Source organism: Gopherus flavomarginatus, chromosome 4, assembly GCF_025201925.1.
Source record: "Gopherus flavomarginatus isolate rGopFla2 chromosome 4, rGopFla2.mat.asm, whole genome shotgun sequence".
In the NCBI taxonomy this organism is placed as follows: domain Eukaryota; kingdom Metazoa; phylum Chordata; order Testudines; family Testudinidae; genus Gopherus; species Gopherus flavomarginatus.
The window spans coordinates 217,571,886-217,593,386 of NC_066620.1; the positions used below are offsets into that span (position 1 = coordinate 217,571,886).

The 21,501-nt window shown below is 56.4% G+C and overlaps 1 protein-coding gene across 8 annotated transcripts; it reads right to left on the bottom strand.

Moving 5' to 3' along the window:
- Nucleotides 1–210: 210 nt before the first annotated feature.
- On the bottom strand, nucleotides 211–18,228 carry ZNF513 (zinc finger protein 513). Of its 8 annotated transcripts, none has more exons than XM_050951109.1 (6): nucleotides 18,072–18,228; nucleotides 16,423–16,541; nucleotides 15,165–15,296; nucleotides 11,083–11,169; nucleotides 1,620–2,207; nucleotides 211–1,093 (listed from the first exon to the last, which is right to left on the bottom strand). In XM_050951109.1, the coding sequence occupies exons 2-6, from the start codon at nucleotides 16,478–16,480 to the stop codon at nucleotides 363–365; spliced, it is 1,596 nt and encodes a 531-aa protein (XP_050807066.1). In that variant the 5' UTR covers nucleotides 16,481–16,541; nucleotides 18,072–18,228; the 3' UTR covers nucleotides 211–362. The 8 variants fall into 8 exon arrangements, with proteins under 8 accessions (XP_050807066.1, XP_050807067.1, XP_050807068.1 ...); XM_050951110.1 differs by having other exon boundaries at nucleotides 16,423–16,544; nucleotides 18,072–18,116; XM_050951111.1 differs by lacking the exon at nucleotides 16,423–16,541 and having other exon boundaries at nucleotides 18,072–18,227.
- Between the last annotated feature and the right edge of the window lie 3,273 nt (nucleotides 18,229–21,501).

Genomic DNA, 21,501 nt, shown 5'->3' on the forward strand with positions numbered 1-21,501 from the left:
CTCTAGTGTGTACTGGGGGCTCAGACTTCATGGGCGGGGGGAGGACGCAAGGCAGCAGCCATTGCCTGGCCCTGCAGGAAGCAGAGGCTTTTATTCCAAGCAGTGACACTGCTGGGCACAGCTGGGGTGAGGAGCGCCCTGGCCCCGGCCCTGGCCCCAGCTCAGGTTACTGGGCACCAATGGCTCTGAGTTCCTGCTTCCCACGCCCAGCCTGCAGCACTGCTGGCCCCTGCCCCCCCGCCGCTGCATAGGCACTCGCTCCTTCCCCTGCCCCCAAGGACAGGCCCAGCAAGGCCCTGCCCCCAGCCAGCAGCAGTATTTCAGCCCCCGGCCATGCGCCTGCGGTGGGCCAGGCCCAGGTCCTAGTGCAGGGAGGCAGCTGGGGGCGGCAGGGCCAGCCGGGGCTTGGCACTCGGGGGGCTGGCCCAGCCCTCAGCAGCAGGGCCGTGGATCTTCTGGTGGCGCTTGTAGTTGTCCCAGTGGCCGGTGGTGTAGGGGCAGAGGTGGCAGCGGAAGGGCTTCTCGCCCGTGTGGCGCAGCATGTGGCGTTTGAGGTTCATGCTCTGGTTGCAGCGGTAGCTGCACAGGCTGCAGCGGAAGGGCTTGTCGCCGGAGTGGATGCGGCCGTGACGCTTGAGGTTGGCCAGGTTGCCACAGGCGTAGTCGCAGAGCTGGCACTTGTAGGGCCGCTCGCCTGTGTGCACACGCTGGTGTCGCTTGAGGTTGTCCAGGTGGGCGGAGGCGTAGGGACAGAGGGGGCAGGCGAAGGGCTTCTCGCCGCTGTGCGTCTTCATGTGGCGGGCCAGGTGGTTGGGGTAGTGTGTGGCGAAGGGGCACAGGCTGCAGGAGAAGCCCTTGGTGCCGCTCTCGGGGGGGCTCTCATCCGGCTCAGCGCTCAGCATGGCCAGGCTGCAGCGGCTGCAGATCTGCTCCACCAGGCTCTCGTCCTGCGCTAAACCGTCGTCCAGCACCAACCCACACATGCGGCAGGTGAAGGGGAAGAGCAGCTCCGGCAAGGCGTCTGCCTCCTCGCCCTGCAGGCGGGGGCTGCTGGCACCACTCACCTGCAGGTTCAGCTCCGGCAGCAGCGGCCCTGCAGGACGGGGCAGAGGGCAGCTGTGAGACTGGGGCTGGGGACCTCCTCCACCCGTCATGTCCGTCCCTATCCTCCCTTCCCCCTGCCCAGTCACCCATACAACAAATCTAGCATGGGGGGGAGGGGGGAGAGGCACCTCCCCCCCCCCCAGTTCCAATGCTCCTCACTCAGTCCAGCCAGCACAGGTGGGAGTTCCCTGGCCGCTGGCCATGGCAATGCACACATCTTCTCCCCAGAGCCAGTGCCAGGTTGGAGGGGCTGGGCCGGCTGCTTGATGGAGTGTTTGGGGCACAGCGGCTGGGAGCAGGCTGGGCTCACAGGCCCGGTCAGCGGAGCTGGGCCTGAGACTTGGCCAGAGACAGCTGCACTCGTCCCAGACCCCACAGAGCAGGAGCTGCCCCTGGAGCCTGACTGGAGGCCAGTGACCACACTGGCTTCTCCTTCCAGGGCCCTGCAGCCCTGCCCTCGCTGCCCCAGAGCGGCCTGCCCCGGCCCACGTGCTGTGTGTGTCCTGCCCCCCTACCTTGGGCCTTGTCCCGGCAGCAGGGCCCCTCCTCCGCCTGCTGATGGCTCCGCGTGTGGCGCTGCAGGTTACGGCGCTGGTTGCAGCGGTAGGCACAGGCGCTGCACTGGAAGGGCTTGTCCTGGCTGTGGATGCGCTCGTGGCGCCGCAGGTTGCCCAGGCTGCTGCAGGCGAAGCTGCAGGCCTGGCAGCGGTAGGGCCTCTCCCCCGTGTGTGTGCGTTTGTGCCGCGTCAGGTTCACCAGCTGAGCCGAGGCATAGTCGCAGTGCGGGCACTTGAAAGGCTTCTCGCCGTTGTGGGTCTTCATGTGGCGCTTGAGGTGGCTGGAGTAGTGGGAGGCGAAGGGGCAGAGTTGGCAGGAGTAGAGCACACGCTGGCCCCGGCCCTCCTCGGCCCCCGCACACTGCGGGCAGCTCGGCCCCACGCGCACGGCCAGCTGCAGGCCACACTGAGGACAAGGCGGGGTTGTGGGGCCAGGCTCCCGCCCCTCCTCGGGGTCACTCTCCACGCTCAGCTGCCGGCAGCTGGAGTAGTCGTCGTCACTCAGCGAGTAAGCTGGGATGGAGATCTTCCCCACCAGGGAGTCCACTGCAAACGCCGCAGGGAGAGGGGAGCAGTCAGCGCAGAGCCCACACAGGACCTAACACCCACCCCCAGCAGCCACCCACAGCCCCTCCCCTCTGGACTGGACACAAGAATGGCCAGGCCGGGTCAGCCCAGTGCCCTGTCTTCTGACAGCAGCCGGAGCCAGACGCTTTACCGGGAACGACTAGAACTGAGCCATTATCTAGTGAGCAACCCTGTCATCAGTCCCAGCACGCGGCAGCCACAGGCTAGGGGACACCCAGTGTGTGGGGCTGCGTCCTGACCATGTTGGCTAATAGCCATTGATGGACCTGTCCTCTAGGAACTTATCTTGTTCTTTTTGAAATAGTCTTGGCCTTCACAACATCCCCAGGTTGACTGTGTTGTGTGAAGAAATTCTTTCATTTGTTTGTTTTAAACCTGCTGCCTGTTAACTTCATTTGGTGACCCCTAGTTCTTGTGTTAGGAGGAGGAGTAAATAACACTTCCTTATCTACTGTCTCCACACCAATCATGATTTCATAGACCTCAATCATATCCTCCCTCAGTCATCTCTTTGCCAAGCTGAAAAGTCCCAGTCTTCTTAATTTCGTTCCAGACCCCTAATAATTTTTGTTGCTCTTTTCCGAACCTTTTCCCACTCCAATCTCTCTCTTTTGAGACATCTACACCCAGGATTCAAGATGTGGGCAAACCAGGGATTTATAGAGAGGCAATATGATGTTTTCTGTCTTATTATCCAGCCCTCTTCTAATGGATCCTACGTTCGGTTTGCCTGTCTGCCGTGGCACATTGAGTGGATGTTTTCTGAGAACTATCCCTAACTCCACCCTTTCTCTCTTAAAAGGTAACAGCTAATTTAGCCCCCATCATTGTATCTGTAGGGTTGGGATTCTGGTTTCCAATGTGCATCACTTTGCACTGATCAACATTGAATTTCACCTGCCATTGTGTTGCCTAGTCACCCAGTTTTGTGAGAGCTTTTTGTGGTTTGCTTTGGGCTTTGCCACCTCAGTGTTTACACCTTTTCCCCTACATCATTTATGAATGTGTTGAAGGGCACTGGTACCAGTGCAGGAGCCCCCCACCCTTCCCCCGAATAGCCATCCATGAGCCCCTCCCCTTTGGGCTGCACCCACCCACCAGGCCACAGAGGCATTTGCACAGGACACCCCAGCAGACACCAGTTCCCAACAGATGGGCCTGCCCACGCAGGACTCCCACTCCATGGAACTGCATTGGTTCCCTCTACACCTGCTGGCCAGGCCCTCAGAGAGGCCATTAAAGCAGCATGAGAGATGGCAAGGGGGCTGGGCTGGACCTGCGCTGACCGCCCACACAGCAGGGTCACCCCATGGCAAGGGCACAGCTGAGCCAAGAGAATTGTCCCTGTAGTGTCCCAGCCAGACAGATGGCAGTCCTGCTGGCTTGCAGACAGCGGCACTCCAGGCCCTGAGAGAGGCACACACTGGGCCAGCGAGCTTTGCAGCAGTGTGCTCATGAAAATGCCATCTTCCCAGACAGCACTGCTTCTCCAACAGAGCTGAACCCCAGGCTGCCTTCTAAGCGCCTGCCACTGGCTCCTCACACCCTCCCCCTCCCGGCTCCGCAAGGCCCTGCATGGGGCCTCGCTGCTTGTTCCAGAAAATGGATAAAACCCCTGGGCCCATCCCCTATCACAGAGGCAGAGGTTTCCTGTCTCTTCTCTTCCTCTAACTCCAGTGACCCCCTCCAGCCGCCTCATCTGCCTTGTGCTCACTCTCACCTCCACCCTCTCCTCAAGCTCCAGCCAGGACGAGCCGGCTTTAGTTTCTCCCCCTTAAAAACCCATTTGCCTCTCCAGCTACCACCCCAGACCTGTTTCCCCCTCCATCAGTGAGGAGCTCACTGACTGCATGGAGCTGGGAAGGACGGGACAGAGGTCCTGGGGGCCAAAGTTGGCTGCTAAGGAAGACATTGAAGTCCGGGAATGCATGGGAGCCATTCTCCGAAATGCTTCCAGTTCCACGCACAGGGCCAGTTAGACAGGCAGAACTGCAGGGTCTGAATGGGTGGATGAGATGATAGTGTAGGGAAAAGGGGTTTAGATTTATTAGGAACTGGGGAAGCTTTGGGGAAGGAGGAGCCTATACAGGCGGGATGGGCTCTACCTACACCAAACTGCTGGCATATCAAATTAAAAAGGTCAGAGGAGTTAGGGCTGGGGGAGACCCAAGAGGTGTGGAAGAGCACGTGATTCGGACAGAGGCATCACTTAGGGGAGTAGCCTAGTAAAGGGGAAAGGACAGCAATTGATAAAATGCAGGCAGGAGTCAAACAAGCAAGAGTGTCCCGTTCAATGACGTCACAACAAGGCAGACAACTAAATAGTGACAAATTTTATAAGTGCTTGTTTACACATGCAGGAAGTATAACTAGTAAGATGGGTGAATCTGAGTGCCTGGTATTAAATGAGCCTGTTGATACAACAGGAAACATGGAAACTTGGCAGACCGATGATAATCAATGCAACATTAATTCCTATACATTTCGTACCCTGGTAGGACAGAACAGGTAGTGCTGGTTGGGAGGAGCACTATAAGTGAAAGAAAGCACAGAGTAAAAAAATCTTAAATGACTCAAATGGTACCACAGACTGACTCTCTCTCTGGATAGAAATTCCAGGCATGAATAAGAAGAGTATAGCAGTAGGGATGGCCAGACTGGCCAGGATGGCGATGGAGATTGGGAAATGCTCAGGGAGATTAGAGAGACTGTAAAAATAGAAAATGCAGTAATGGGAGACTCCATCTAGCCCCCTACTGACTGGGAACAGGTCACGTCAGGATAGGATGCAAAGAACATTTCTAGACACCATTAATGATGGGTGCTTGGGGCAGCCAGTCCTGGAACCCCCCAGGCAGCGGCAAGTCTTGCCCTAACGCTGCTCTACATAAGGCTGCAAGTCAATCTAACTCACGCTAGTTCAGTTATGTAAGTTACTGAACTCCCGTCAACGTACAGTGGTGTCTGCACTGCGCCATGTCGACAGGAGATGCTCTCCCATTAACGTAGCTTCTGCTCTTAGGGAGGAGGAGCACACACCTTGCCAGGAGAGCACTCGCCCATCAACTCAGCACGTCTTCACCAGACCCGCTAAATCGACAGCACTGCACCAATCACAGCAGTGCCGGTAGCCGCTAGTGGAGACATGGCCTTTGTCCTACGTGACGCACACAGGATCTGATCCAGGCGGTGAATGTAGTGGAACTGCTCGGCAATAGTGACCATAATGTAATTAAATGGAACATCCTTCCGGGGGGGAAATATGAAAGAAACCCCCCATAGTAGCATTTAACTTCAAAAAGGGGAACTACACGAAAAGGAGGAGGCGAGTTAAGTGGAAAATAAAAGGAGCAGTCACAAGAGTGCATGGAAACTTCTTACCACCTCCATAACAGAGGCTCAAACCATATGTATACCCCCCAAGAGAATGCCATCATTGCTAAACAGAGTCAAAGCAGCAGCCAGAGACACAGACACCCCTTAAATATTGTAAGTCAAATCTTACTGCGGAAAAAAGAAAGAATAAACTCTGGCAAGTCGTGTAAAATTTAATTAGGCAGGTAAAAAAAGAATCTGAAGAGCAACTAGCAAAAGACTAAAAAATTTTGTTGTTTGTTTTTTTAAGTACATCAAAAGCAGGAGGCCTGCCAGACAAGCAGTAGGACCACCGGACAATCGAGGTGCTAATGGAGCACTCAAGGCTGACAAGGACAAGTTACAGGAATTCTTTGCATCAGTCTTCACTGCAGATCACCTGAGGGAAATTCCCATTCTTGAGCCATTCTTTTTAGGTGACAAATCTGAGGAGCTGTCCCAGATTGAGGGGTCAGTGGAGAAGATTCTGGAACAAATGGATACATTAAAGAGGAATAGGTCACCAGGACCAGATGGTGTCACCCAAGAGTTCTGAAGGAACTCAAATGTGAAATTGAAGAACTAACTGTGGTATGTAACCTATTGCTTAAGTCAGTCTCTGTACCAGATGACTGGAGGATAGTTAATATGATGCCAATTTTTTAAAAAGGACTCCAGAGGCCATCCCGGCTATTACAGGCCAGTAAACCTGATTTCAGTAACAGGCAAATTGGTTGAAACTATAGGAAAGAACAGAATTATCAGACATAGAGGAACATGATATGTTGGAGGAAGAGTCAACATGGTTTTTGTAAAGGGAAATCATGCCTCGCCAATTAGAATTCTCTGAGAGGGTCAACAAGCATGTGGACAAGGGGGATCCAGTGGATATAGTATACCTGGACTTTCAGAAAGCCATTGAGAATATCCCTCAGCAATGGCTCTTAAGCAAACATGGGATTAGATTAGGGGGTTAGACTAGATGACTCTTGCAGTCCCTTCTATCCCTGACTCTATAATTCTACAATAAGAGGGAAGGTCGTCTCGTGGATCAGTAACTGGTTAGGAAACAAAGGGAAAGAATAAATGGTCAATTTTGACAGTGAAGAGAGGTAAATAGCAGGGTCCCTAGAGGTCTGTACTGAGACCAGCTGTTCAGCATATTCGTAAATGATCTAGAAAGAGGGGTAAACGATACAAAACGACTCGAGATAGTTAAGTCCGAAGCAGGCTGTGAGGAGCTCCAAAGGGATCTTACAAAACTGGGCGACTGGGCAACAAAATGTCAGATGAAAGTCAGAGCTGATAAATACAAAGTAATGCACAGTGGAAACTAATCTGAACTCTACATACACAATGATGGGGTCTAAATCAGCTGTTACCACTCAAGAAAGATCTTGAGGGCATTGTGGACAGTTCTCTGAAAATATCAACTCAAAGTGCAGCAGCAGCCAAAAACGTGAACAGAATGGTAGGAACCAAAAGGAATAGGGTAGGTAATCAGCCAATAAATATTATAATGCCACTGTCTAAATCCACGGTCCAGCCATACCTTGAATACTGCGAGCAGTTCTGGTTTCCCCAGCTCAAAAAAAAGATATATTGGAATTTGAAAAAGTAGATAGAAAGGCAGGAAAAATGATGAGGGGCCTGGAACAGCTTCCACATGAGGAGAGATTAATAAGCTGGGACTTTTCAGCTTGGAAAAGAGACTACTAAGGGGCGATATGACAGAGGTCTATAAAATTATGACTGGTGTGGAGAAATTGAACAAGGAAGTGTTATTTATGCCTTCTCATAACAAGAACTGGGGGTCACCCAATTAAATTAATAGGCAGCAGGTTTAAAACAAACCTAAGGAAGTATTTCTTCACATGATGCACAGTCAGCTTGTGGAACTCGTTGCCAAGGGATGCTGTGAAGGCCAAAAGTATAACTGGTTCATAAATAATTAGATAAGTTCACAAACAATAGGTCCACGAACAGCTATTAGCCAAAATAATCAAGGATGGAATCACATGCTCCAGGTGTCCTACTCCAGGAGAAATTCTGCGCCACTCTGCATGTGCAGAAGGACAAGTGCAGCGTCCTGCACTTAGGAAGGAAGAATCCCATGCACTGCTACAGAATAGGGACCACGTGGCTAGGCAGCAGTTCTGCAGAAAAGAACCTAGGGGTTACAGTGGACGAGAAGCTGGATATGAGTCAGTGTGCCCTTGTTGTCAAGAAGGGCAATGACATATTGGGCTGCAATAGTAGAAGCATTACCAGCAGATTGAGGGAAGTGAATATTCCCCTCTATTCGGCACTGGTGAGGCCACATCTGGAGTACTGCGTCCTGTTTTGGGCCCCCCATTACAGAAGGAATGTGCACAAATTGGAGAGAGTCCAGCAGAGGGCAACAAAAATGATTCATGTTCCCCAGCCCCCTACTTATGAGGAGAGGCTGAGGGAACTGGGCTTATTTAGTCTGCAGAAGAGAAGAATGAGGGGGGATTTGACAGCTGTTTTCAACTACCTGAAAGGGGGTTCCAAAGAGGATGGAGCTCAGTTGTTCTCAATGGTAGCAGATGACAGAACAAGGAGTAATGGTCTCAAGTTGCAGTGGGGGAGGTTTAGGTTGGATATTGGGAAACACTTTTCTACTAGGAGGGTGGTGAAGCACTGGAATGGGTTACCTAGGGAGGTGGTGGAATTACAGAATATCAGGGTTGGAAGGGACCTCAGGAGGTCATCTAGTCCAACCCCCTGCTCAAAGCAGGACCAATCCCCAGCCAGATTTTTGCCCCAGATCCTTAAAGGGCTCCCTCAAGGATTGAGCTCACAACCCTGGGTTTAGCAGGCCAATGCTCAAACCACTGAGCTATCCCTCCCCTCTTCCTCCTCCTTCCTTAGAGGTTTTTAAGGCCAGGCTTGACAAAGTCCTGACCTGGATGATTTAGTTGGGGTTGGTCCTGCTTTGAGCAGGGGGTTGGACTAGATACCTCCTGAGGTCCCTTCCAACCCTGATATTATGTCCCCTGCAGATCCCCTCACCCCTAGAAACAGATTCAGCAGGGGAGTTGCTGCAGTTACACCTTTTTCCCCACCAGGGGCTGCTGTGGCACCAGAAGAAAGGGCAGCTGGCTCTGGGCTAGAGTAACGAGCTGTAGAGAGGGAGGGGGCAGTAGCTGCCTTCTTACAGCACCTTGCCTGTGGGGCCAGGTGAGGGGAGACAGGATATAGGGGAGGATGACCAGAATGATGCATGTCACAGACGGGTTCAGAAGGGCCAGTGGGGGGGGAATGGGACAAACAAGGGAGGGGGCACAAAGCCAGTGAGGTGACAGCATTGAGCCAGGAGCAGAATGGGAGTGGGGGTGCAGGGATACCTGGGAATGGCGGGGGAGAAGATGGCTGAGTGGGGTGCAGGGACACATGGGGATGCGGGGAGCAGTGGCCAAGTGGGGGTGTAGAAACACATGGGGGGAAGGAGGTGCAGTGACACATGGGGATGGGGGCAAGGAGATGGCTGAGTGGGGTGCAGTGACACGTGGGGATGGGGGGGAGGAGATGGCTGAGTGGGGTGCAGTGACGTGGGGGAGGAGATGGCTTAGTGGGGTGTAGGAACACATGGGGGAGAGGAGGTGCATGGGGGATGGGGCAGATGTGCCTGTCTGAACGGGAGAGGCTGGGGGTCAGCCAGGGCCTGCATGGGAAGGCCCCCCAACTCCTGAACAACCTCTCCCACCCTGCCAAAAAAATCTATTTGTCAAAAAACATTTCCTGAGTCGTCTTTGTTGTCAGTATTGTTACAGACATACTTGCTGACCGGTATTTTGAAATAAATTACCAAAATAATTGAAGTTGGCATGATTATATTGTGTTATTTTGACAAATAAAAGATGCAGAATTTTAAAATATTGCATGCAGAATTTTTATTTTTTTGGCACAGAATTCCACAGGGATTAGTGTCCCTAACCCTCGGACTGGGACGGAGGGATAGCTCAGTGGTTTGAGCATTGGCCTGCTAAACCCAGGGTTGTGAGTTCAATCCTTGAGAGGGCCATCTGGGGCAAAAATCAGTACTTGGTCCTGCTAGTGAAGGCAAGGGGGCTGAACTCAATGACCTTTCAGGGTCCCTTCCAGTTCTAGGAGATAGGTATATCTCCAATTAAAAAACAAAACAAAAGACTGAATGACAGGTGCTAGGTCACTCGATAACTGCTCTGTTCTGTTCATTCCCACTGGAGCATCTCTCACTGGCCACTATTTCTCTGACCCAGTCTGGCCGTTCTTATGTTCACTTTCTACAGTATCAGTCTGGAGTTCCTTTCATCAACTCCATCCAAGATCCTCTCTGACCTTGCTTCCATCCCTCACTCTCCACTGAAACTGCTCTTGCTGAAATCTCTGATGACCTCTCCCTAGCCAAAGCTCAGAACCAGCGCTCCCTCCTTGAGCTGTTAGCTGCCTTTCATACCGCTGACCATGCTCCTCCACTTGCAGCCTTGTCTTGCCTTGGTTTCCATGACTCTGTTCTCTCCTAGTTCTCCTACTGCTCCAGTTGCTCCTTCAGCGCCTCCTTTGGAGGATCCTCTTCTCTTTCCATGGGGGTTCCACAGGGCTCTGTCCTTGGTCCCCTGCTCTTCTCCCCGCACACCTTATCTACTTCTACTCCACGCCCGTCTCCTGCTGCCAAACTACAACCTCGTCCTGTCTTGCTGACGTCTCCTCGCAGATGCCGAGCCATCAGCTAAAGTGCAACACAGCTAAGACAGAGGTTCTTAATCTTCCCCATGTCACCTGCCTGCTACTTCCTACCTCGATCGCTGAGGACTCCTCCCCCATCCAGCTGTCACTCAGGCCCATCACCTGAGTAACGTCTTCCACTCAGACCTCGTTCTAGGCCCTCACTTGCAGGTGGTGTCTAAATCTTGCCAATTCTTTCTGCATAACAGCTCTTGGATCCAGCCTAATCTGTCCATCCACCCAACTAAAACCTTCCGCCAGGGTCACATCTCACTTACTGCAACATCCTGCCCTCTGGCGTTCACAAAGGCAACCTTGTCCCACTCAGGTCCATTCAGAATTCTGCTGCAAAGATCTCTGTCCTAGTCTGGGGCACACTGACCACGTCACCCCTCTCTGAACCCCTCCACTGGCTTCCCTTTCTCTAGCGCACCAAACCATCTGTGCAGGGCCTAGAAAGCGAAGACAAGCAATTTTGCTCTCACTCACAATCCAAGGCCGACTCCTGCAGCTGACCAAGCACTAGCACCCACTGGTTACATTTTAAACAAGCACCCCAGTATTTTCTGCCTGGCTGCCTCTCACCTGTGGGGTTCCCTGCAAAGTTCCACTAAACTCATGACTCTCCTTCAGCACCCGCTTTTCTCTGAGGCCTACGAAAGCCTGACAAAGGGTAGCTTGCTGGTGGGCTCAGCCCACTGCCCATCATGCTGACCAATACCATTGCACTGTTCTATTGGACCCCCACCGTTGCCTTTGTCCACGTCTTGTCTAAGGCAGGCAGCGCCTTGGGACAGCCCCGAGCACAATGGGAGCCTGGTCTGTAGGTAGGGTCCTAGGCACGATGGGAACACAAATGAATAATATGAAGAGGGGCTGCCTTCATGGACAATGCCCACCCTGGCAGAGGGGTCAAAGCAGGTCACTAAATGATGGCGGCAGGTCAAACATAGCGAGCAACTGGAACTGCTTGCGAAGCTGGGCTCACTAATCCAGCCAAACATACAATCCTGCATCCAGGGACAGAGAGTTACTGCTCGGGGGACTGTCCTGAGAGTAGAGTCAGCATAGGACTTGTATCTACTCTGACTCCTAACTGACCACGTGCTCCCAGCGGGATGCTCCACGGGAACAACCGGCCGAGGGCTGCGGAGGCTTCTCCAGCCCTTGAAGTTTTTAGGTGCCGCTCTAGCTCTGCTGGAAGTTCTGGGCCCAAGGCGGGACTCATCGGGCGGGTTCTCTGGCCTGCATGATGCAGGAGGTCAGACTAGATGATCACAATGGTCCCTTCCAATGAGAGAGCTCTGCATCCTCTGTGACCATCCCGGAAAGAGCCTATGTGCTGCAGGAACCAACACGTGAACCACTATCGGTCCAGGAGCAGGCTGGAGAACAGGCCCACTCGCACAGCAGCAGCGCTCGCGGGATCTGCCCAGGGCAGGCTGAGGGACAGTTCTGGGGAACCTGCCAAGGCTCCTGCGCTGTTTAGTATGGAGGGCCCCGTCCTTGTGCCAGTGCCGAGCTCTCCTCTCCTCTCACCCACTGCATTGGGAGCCCATGCAGTGCTTGGCAATGACATGTGCTGGGCTCGTCCAAGCCAAGAGCACACAGGCCCATGCCGAGGGCTAGTGAACACCAGGTGACAGAGCTGCGGGGCGGGGTGGGGCCAGCAGCCAGATAGGCATGCAGTGCATGCCCGATCAGCACACCCAGCTGAGCACATGGCCCAGCCTCTGCGCCACTAACCCCCAGAGACCTTGGAGTGCTCTGCAGAGGTCAGGGTCACTATCCTGTCTGCAGATAGGGGCAGGGAGGTGCAGAGTGCGGGACTTGCCACAGGTCAGTGACAGAGGCAGGAAGACATCCGGGCTGCCGGATCAGGGCCCCATCCACAGGGACACGCGGTCTCTTATGGCCACCCGCCTAAATGATGTCTCTGCATAGATCTTCTCTGCTGGGGTAATGGAGACTCCTCCAGAAACATCACTCTGCTGATTGGAGCTCAGACTGCTAAGGCCATTGCAGCCAGCGAGTGTGACCATCTGCAGAACCGGCCACTGACCCTCCTCCAGGGACTCCTGCATCAAGCCCAGAACTGTTGGCTGAGCCAGAGCAGATCTTCAAAAAACAAGAGTGCCCAATCTTCTAACTTTTCCCAGGGCTGGAGAATCCTTCACACCCCCGGCCAGATGTCCCACGGTTAGAGTGACCAGATGAGAGCTGTGAAATATCTGGACGCGGGGGGTGGGAGTGGGGGGTACCGGCAGAGCAACAAACAGCAAGAGCTGCTGGAGCATAGGAAAAATTGGTGGGGGCTAAGCACCCAGCGGCAGCTCCATGCCCCGCCCCCCCACCTTCACTCTGCCTCCACCTCCCGAGCTGGCTGCCGGATCCTGCTTCTCCCTGCTCCCTCCAGCACTTGCGTTGCCATACAGCTGATTAGCGCAAGCCTGGGAGGGAGGGGGGAGGAATGCAGTGGGGAAGAGGCGAGGATTTGGGGAGGGATCCAATAGGGCAGTGAGGGGGCAGGGCCAGGGCAGAGATTTGGGGAGGCGTGTAGTCAGGGCAGGGCCGGGGTGGAGTTGGGTGGGGGGGTGTTAGCCCCCTCTGCCTGTGCACGGAGGGCAATTTGCATTCCGACCGATTAAATATCAGGATGTCTGGTCACCCTACCCACAGTTAATCCCCCTCACTGGGAAACATCTGCACCTTATTTCCAAGCTGAATTTCTCCAGTTTCAGCTCCTAGCCTGCCTTTGTCTGCCAGACTGAAGAGCCGTCTGCTAGGAGAATCCTTCCAGATCCCGCTCCAAGTCACCTCTTCACTTTCCCTTGGTTGAGCTAAATAAACGAGCTTCGTCAGTCTCTCGCTGCAAAGCAGGCTTTCCAGATCTCAAATCATTCTTGTGGCTCTTCGCGGAACCCCTTCCAATTCATCAATATCCTGTTTGCAGTGTGGGCGCAGCATCCAGCAACGGTTTCAGTAATGCCACATACAGAGGTAACACCACCTGCCTGTTTACACATCCGAGGATCACGTTTAGCCTCTTCGCTGCAGCGTGGCCCTGGGAGCCGACGTTCAGCTGGCCCACAAGTCCCTTCCGGAGTCACTGCTTTCTGGGAAGTTCCTCTGGCTCGTGAGTAGGACGACGCTTTGTGCTGCTAGAGACACAACCTTGCATTTGGCGGTGGTGTTGAAATGACACCTGTTGCTGCAGGATCCCATTGATGCCTGGCAGGGCCCTGCGAGGATGCCAGGGCCAGGGAGTTCTGCTTGGTGCACAGACATCACTTCATTTAAAACATACATTACAAACGTGCAGCTGGGAGGCACAGCTCTAAGAAGCCAGGAATCAATCTATCATCTAAGGTTTTATAAGGCTGCGCATCTTCCACGCCAGCTCAACAGCTCCAGCTGCACTCTCAGGGATTCTCTTTTCAGTCCAGGACTCTGCTTGGGGCAGGTCTGGGGAAGCTGGGTGCAGGTGGGAAGAGAGGAGGGTGGTTTACTGCACACCATCCAGACCCGGAATGACTGCCTGCCTCCCGGCATCTTGGAGCCCAGCAAACATTCCTTCACCACCACCACCCCCCGCCCAGTCAGGTTCCTGGCTGATCTGTGCTGGGTTCTCTGCACTGATGTAACTGTGCCGGTGCAGATGCCCAAGGTAGATGCACGACACCTGTGTGGCCAACCCTGGTGAGCGCAGCACACACACACTAAGGGAGAAAACCCCCAAAGGTCACTGCCTGCAGCCCTAAGGCAGGAAGAGAATCCAGATCTTTGGGGCCTGTCCCATCCGGGGCTCCTCCGCCAGCACACTCCTGGCTCTGTCACCTGACACGTCAATTGTAGCAGCCTCAGACCAATCTTCTCCACAGCCCTGCCTAGCAAACTCGCCACGGCCCAGCAGCGACAGGCAACACATGACACCGTCCCTAGTTATGGGCATGAAGGGTGCCCAGATGACTGTAGCTCTCATGTCTTGACTTCGTCCACGCGCTTCCGTGGGCTCTCTCTGGACTTGCCTGTGCTTTTCACAGTGACAAACAAAGATCCTACCAGAGGCCAGGCAACTCGGCCCCCCACCCAACCCGTTTCCTCTGCACAGAGCTCAGCAGTCGTGCGTTTGTCCCACAGGAACCCAGGCTACCTCTGAGGGAGTGGAACCCCCACATGACCGTACACAAGCCCACAGCGCGGGGTCAGATCCACCCCATCCATCTCTCACCCGACCTAGGCAAGCGCCCGCCCTGCCTCCGCACGGGTCCCAGGGTCACAGCTAATCAGGCACCTGGGCAGCACGATGGCAGATACAAGTCAATGTAGCCAAGGGTGGGTGAGGCACATGCCCTGCCTGGCCTCTCCCCACCCAGAACCTCAGGGGACACACACAGGGGTGCTGGGTCCTGCAGGCAATGCTCCCTTATGGCCCCAAGGGGCTCTGGAGACAGAGCTTCACAACTCCAGATCCCTCAGAAGCCCTAGCAGTTGCTGTTGGGAAACACAGAGGCTCCCCATCCTGCTCGGGATGGAGGTGACTGTAGGGAGGGGCCTGTGCCAGGGCCCCAGGACCAACTTCCTCCCCAAAACCCTGAGCACAGGGCCAGCTCCCTTCTCCCCCTTCTGCCCCCCAAACCAGCAACAGCAGCTGCTGCCTGGACTACCAGCCTCCTCGTGCCCAGTAGAGACCCCAGCCACTCCTGAGTGCAGGCCCTACGCTGGGGTCTAGCGGAGAGCTGCTCTCACCCAGCTCCAATGGAGGAGCCTACCCCTTCACTGCAGGCGTACAGGGTCCCTCTGGAAAACACACACAGCCCATAGACAAACCTTCCAAGTCTTTCTCAAAGCCCATGATCCTGTCGCTGCTGTCCTCAAACTCCAGGTCCTGGCCCAGCAGCAGGTCACTCTGCAGCACCAGATCCCCTCCTGGCGTCTCCTCGAGAGTGTCTTCAGCGTCCACTGCAACACATGGAGCGCCAGCCAGTTACTGCTGGCGCACAAGGAAATGTGCTATCATGGGCTGAGGACTTGAGTGCCCAGCTCTCTTCTTTCTGCCGCACAGCCATGGGAGGCACAGGGAACGGACATTACCCCTAGCGTCTGGAGCCAGGGCTGGGCCCAGCCACATGGGGAGCCGGGGCTTCAGCAGTGGCTGCAGGGAGAGTCCTCCACATGCTACTAGCTGCATGTGAAGTGCCCTCCAAGCCCCCCATCCTACAGCACGGGGGAAAGGTGAACCCCTCGGTCCCGATGTCCCTGCTCAGGCTGCCTTCAGCGTCCAGGATCAGAGCTCCCATGGCACGCAGGGGAGCTAGGCAAGACAAGGGAAGAACCTCCTTTTCCCTGTGCAGCAGAGACTTCACACTTGCTTCCTGCGTGAAGAGAAAACGAGGCCCAAGGGGATTGGAGAAGCACTGACAGCCGGTAGAGAAGCCAGTCAGCCACCCAGCCAGGCCTGCATGGTGGAGCACACCGATGCCCTCAGGCCCCTCTGGAGGGCAGAAGCACTGCATTAAAAGGTCCAGGCACACCCCCGCACTCAGGCCGTGGCTTCACAGCTAGCCAGTGACAGCTAAGGGCCTAGCCAGCACCGCGACCACCTACACACAATTAGCATTGCTGGTCCCAACAGGGTGGGGGAAACCAGCAAGCTCTGTCCCCAAAGCCTCTGCAAACAAGCAGCTACGCTGGCAGCAGACTCAGGTGACCAGATTAGATTTCATTTCGCCAGACAGTTGTCAGTGCAGTCCAGGGGATGCTGACCACAGCTGGCTGTTGGGAGAGAGTGCGCTGGCTTGCATGGGACGTGCAGCTTTCACTCCACTGCATGGCAACTGGACTATTTGCAGTCCTGACCTGGCCCAGTGTCTGCGGCCCCTGAGCCTCGCCAGCTTTCCAGCCTTCACCCTCTCGCTCCTGTGGTGCTGGTGGGGAACTGAAACCCAAAGCGACTGGCTCAGGGCCCCACAGGGAGCCCTTGGCAGAGCACAGACTGGCTCCCAGGACAGCACTCTGTCCATGCAAGTTATTCCACCAAAGCCCACTGATGCTCAGGTCAGATCTTGGGTTCTGCCATGCCACACACCCTTTCCTGCTCGTCCCCCCGCCACGTGGAGACCTTCAAGAGAGGAGCCTGGAGCCATCTGCCTTGTACATTTCACCGGGAGGGGAGGAAGAACAGCTTCCCCGATGGCTACTCCCCACCTGCTAAGAATGGGAAGAAATCAGAGATTCTGCTGCCTGAAAGGAACCGCTCACACGGCTTCTCTACCAGGGCTTGGGAGCTGCCCACCTATCCCCCTCTGCACAAGGGCTCTATCCCAGGCTATGGCTGCACCACCAGCTAAGGCTGCGATTCCCTTGCTCACGCGCACAGCAAACAAGTGCGAGTATCAACAGCCGTGTGGCCGCAGCAGTCTGGGTAGCGGCAGCCAAGGCACGGCCTGGCTGTGCCAAGTACCTGCCCAGCCATTTCAGCTGTACCCAAGCTACTGCAGCGAGGCTGTGACCTACACTCCTGCGACTTGCTGAGAGCTGGTGGACAGCAGCAGAGGAATCATCGCCACAGGCTCCTCAGAACAGAGAGGGGATGTCCCTATGGGCAGCTTCCTACAGATGCAACAGAGTCTTCTCCACCTCGACAGATGGCCAGTGTAAGGGAAACGGACACCACCGAAAGCTGAATGTGCCAGGGTCGGGGGGCTGCCTCCCAGTGTCCGACTGCTATGGACACACAGCACCTCTGGGCACCCCTGGACTGGGATCCTTGGGCTCCCCTGCAGCACCTGGAGCTTGGTGTCCAGCCTCCCCACTTGGACCAGCAGCGCAGCACTTGGCTGAAAGGATGTTACAGCCAGGGGCACTAACACCCCCCACCCCCGGGCTGCTGTGCTACCCCCTAACCCCAGCGTCCCCCCGGGCTGCTCTGCTACCCCCTAGCCTCAGCCCCACCGCCGCTCTGCTATCCCCTAACCCCAGCGCCCTCCTCCTCCCTCCCAGGCGGCTCCCCTATCCCCTAATCCCAGCAGCCCCCCGGGGCCACTTCCCTACCCCCTATCCCCAATGCCCCCCCCACTCCACTACTCCCTATCCCCAGCACCTCCCCCGTCCCGGTGCACTCCCCCTATCCCCAGCACCCACCGTTCCCCGCAGGCTGCTCTGCTCCCCCCATGCCCAGCGCCCCCCCTGCTCCGCTCCCCCCATCCCCAGCTCCCACTCCCCCAGGGCTGCTCTGCTTCCCCCCAACCCCAGTGCCCCCCCTCCACTACTCTCTATCCCCAGCGCACCCCCCCCGCTCTCCTACCCCGATCCCCAGCGCCCCCCCCGCCCCGGTGCGCTCCCCCCATCCCCAGTGCACCCCCCCTGCTACGCCCCCCCATCCCCAGCGCCCCCCTGGGCTGCTCCACTTCCCCCTACCCCCAGTGCCCCCCCCGCTCCGCCCCCCCATCCCCAGTGCCCCCCCTCCACTCCTCTCTATCCCCAGTGCACCCCCCCCGCTCCGCCCCCCCATCCCCAGCGCACCCCCCCCGCTCCGCCCCCCCATCCCCAGCGCCCCCCCCGGGCTGCTCCACTTCCCCCCATCCCCAGCGCACCCCCCCCGCTCCGCCCCCCCATCCCCAGCGCCCCCCCGGGCTGCTCCGCTTCCCCCCATCCCCAGCGCCCCCCCCGCTCCGCCCCCCCATCCCCAGCGCCCCGGGAATTACCGACCCCCCCTCACAGCCGCGCCCCCCCCACCTTTCACGGGCTGCGGGTGTCGCTGCTTCCGGCGGGGCATTGTGTCCGGCTCCAGCCCGGCCGCCGCCCCGCCCCCAGCTCCAGCCCCGCCGCGCCGCCCCCGCCGCTCATGGGCCCCGCGGCTCGGAGCTGCCGGTGGCTCCGGCCCCGCTTCCGCTTCCGGCCGCAGGGCGCGATGGGAGCCCCGGGGCCCCTCGCGGGAACGGCCGTGACGTCATCGGCGCGCTCTCACCCGCGGGGCGGAGCGGGGCAGGGCCGGGGGTTACCGGCCGGGGGAGGGGGCGGGGCGGGGCGGAGCGGGCCGGGCCGGGCCGGGCCGGGGGTTACCGGCCGGGGGAGGGGGGCGGAGCGGGGCCGGGCCGGGGGTTACCGGCCGGGGGAGGGGGCGGGGCGGAGCGGGGCCGGGCCGGGGGTTACCGGCCGGGGGAGGGGGGCGGAGCGGGGCCGGGCCGGGGGTTACCGGCCGGGGGCGGAGCGGGGCCGGGCCGGGGGTTACGGGCCGGGGGAGGGGGGCGGAGCGGGGCCGGGCCGGGCCGGGGGTTACCGGCGGGGGGCGGAGCGGGGCCGGGCCAGGGGTTACCGGCCGGGGGAGGGGGGCGGAGCGGGGCCGGGCCGGGGGTTACCGGCCGGGGGAGGGGGGCGGAGCGGGGCCGGGCCGGGGGTTACCGGCCGGGGGAGGGGGGCGGAGCGGGCCGGGGGCTGCAGGTAGCTCCCTAAGGCGATCAAGGCAGCGCCTCCCCCCCTCCCGGGAGAGGCGGATTCTCGGTTTCTGTCTCGTTGGCTCCAGCCGGGCCCCCGCGGCTCCGGTGTCCGGGAACCCCGGCACCAGCCGCAGAGCCCGGCTCCCGGCGGAGGATCCTGTAGCCGCAGTTGAAGGGAGCAGTTAAGAAAGACAAGGACGTTGAGGCAGAGAAATGTGTCGTTACACCGGCTTGGGAAGCGCTGCTCCCTTCCCTAGTACAGACGCGGCACGAGCAGGGGTTGAGGACCTGGAGCAAAGGGAGACTTGGAGAAGCCCTGTGGCCCTAGGCCCAGCTGCTCCCTCCCCGGGGACAGACAAAAATCTGCATCCTCCTTCAATACAGCCGCGGTTCCACCGGATTTGAGAGTAGCAAAATATTTCATAATTTAAAATAATGCGCTAGATCAGATTCAGGGAATTACAGCCCAGCCAGCCTCACTCACCTCAGGCCTTGGGGGTTGGGTTGAAATGGTCATTAACAGAACCAAACGCTTGGAAGATCATGAGCGGAGAGGCTCCAAGCGGCTGACTTTCAGCGGGGCTGTTGGCATTCGTTGAATGTGTCAGTACGTACTGGCTAAGGGGGCACTAGCTGACCGAATGTACTGAGGAGATGAGGAGGGTGAGGTAGTATCTTTTATGTGACCAGCTCCTGTTGGTGAGAGAGAGAAGCTTTCTCCCTGCCAGAGCTCTGTATACCGCAAAAGCTTGTTTTTCTCACCCACAGAAGTTGATCCAATATAAGCTATTCCCTCACCCACCTGGAATCTCTCTCCTATCCTGGGACCAACAGGGCTGCAACGACACTGGGTATAAAAGATTTTTGTAACAGACTCTTGTCCCTGCTGGTAACTGGCCCCTTGTGGTCAGTCATGGCATGGTAGATGCTTTATCTTAATCCCTACTCCCTGGGTGTTTCCAACAGGTTTAAAATGAGCTTTGTATCCAAGAACACCTTCTGAGTCAACAAAGAATCCATCAGACAAAAAAAGAAACTATTTCACTAAGGGCTTTGGTCCTACCACGCTCTCCCGTTGACCGTCTCCGAATCCTTCTTTAAAGCAAGAAGCTTCCTGGGGCTGGGATACAGCAGTCTTGTCCTTATCTGTGGATGAAGAACCCCCATTCTCTTCCCTGGAGCTGGGGCAGCAGGAATAGCCGTTGCAGTGATCTCCTTCCTTCCCCACCAGTTCTGCCTCCAGCTCAACCCTCCCTGAATTCTAAAAAACTTTCTGGTAGGCCCAGCTGCTCATTTACCCCTTAAGCCCTAAAGGGCTCCCTGGGCAATCTGTTCCCCTCAGGCTGGCTCACCAGCAGTAGTCATGGGGAGACTGGACCTAGCTTCCTTCCTAAAAGGGAGAGTCACTGAGTCACCCCTTGACAACCTTCACCAAGATCCTTCCCAAGAGGCTACTAAAGAAAAAAGATATCCTGGAACTATAAAAGGTTCAGAAAAGGGCAACTAAAATGATTAGGGGTTTGGAGAGGGTCCCATATGAGGAAAGATTAAAGAGGCTAGGACTTTTCAGCTTGGAAAAGAGGAGACTAAGGGGGGATATGATAGAGGTCTATAAAATCATGAGTGGTGTGGAGAAAGTGGATAAGGAAAAGTTACTTATTCCCATAATACAAGAACTAGGGGTCACCAAATGAAATTAATAGGCAGCAGGTTTAAAACAAATACAAGGAAGTTCTTCTTCACGCAGCGCACAGTCAACTTGTGGAACTCCTTGCCTGAGGAGGTTGTGAAGGCTGGGACTATAACAGCGTTTAAAAGGGAACTGGATAAATTCATGGAGGTTAAGTCCATTAATGGCTATTAGCCAGGATGGGTAAGGAATGGTGCCCCTAGCCTCTGTTTGTCAGAGGGTGGAGATGGATGGCAAGAGAGTGATCATTTGATCATTGCCTGTTCTTCGAGTGCTTGCTCATATCCATTCCAGTTAGGTGTGCGCATGCCATGTGCACGTTTGTCGGAAGACTTTTTACCCTAGCAACACTCGGCGGGTCGGCTGGGCGCCCCCTGGAATGGCGCCGCTATGGCACCGGATATATACCCCAGCCTACCCAGCCACCCTTCAGTTCCTTCTTACCACCCGTGTCGGTCATTGGAACAGTGGAGTGCGGCTTAGCTGACCTCCACTCCCCTAGCTACTCGTATTTCTCGTTCGTTATCATGTATATAGTTATAATTTTTATATAGATATAGGTATATATAGATATATATAGTTATACATTTTCTTCCTTAATAGCATAGTTAGTTTAGTAATAGTTAGCGGGGTTCGGGGAGTAGCCCCTTCCCCGCACCTGGTGCCGGAGCCCATGCGTGGCTCACCGGGTTTCAAACCGTGCTCGGCCTGCCACAGGCCGATGCCGACAGGAGATCCACACGACTCCTGTTTGAAGTGACTCGGGAATCGCACTTGACAACTAAGTGCCCCATTTGCAAGGCTTTCAAGCCGCGAACAAAAAAGGAGCAGGACATCAGGCTTAAACAGCTCCTTATGGAGACGGCTCTCACCCCTCCACCTTCTGCACCAAGCGCTGGTCAGTCAGTGAGCAGAAGCGCCTCTGCGGTACCAGACCGCACCGGTACACCCAAAGACCCTCGGCACCGGACGTCGCCGGCACCGAAGTCGGCTCCACGATGCTCCCTCTCCCCGAGGTTGAGGAAGGCCAAGACTCCTG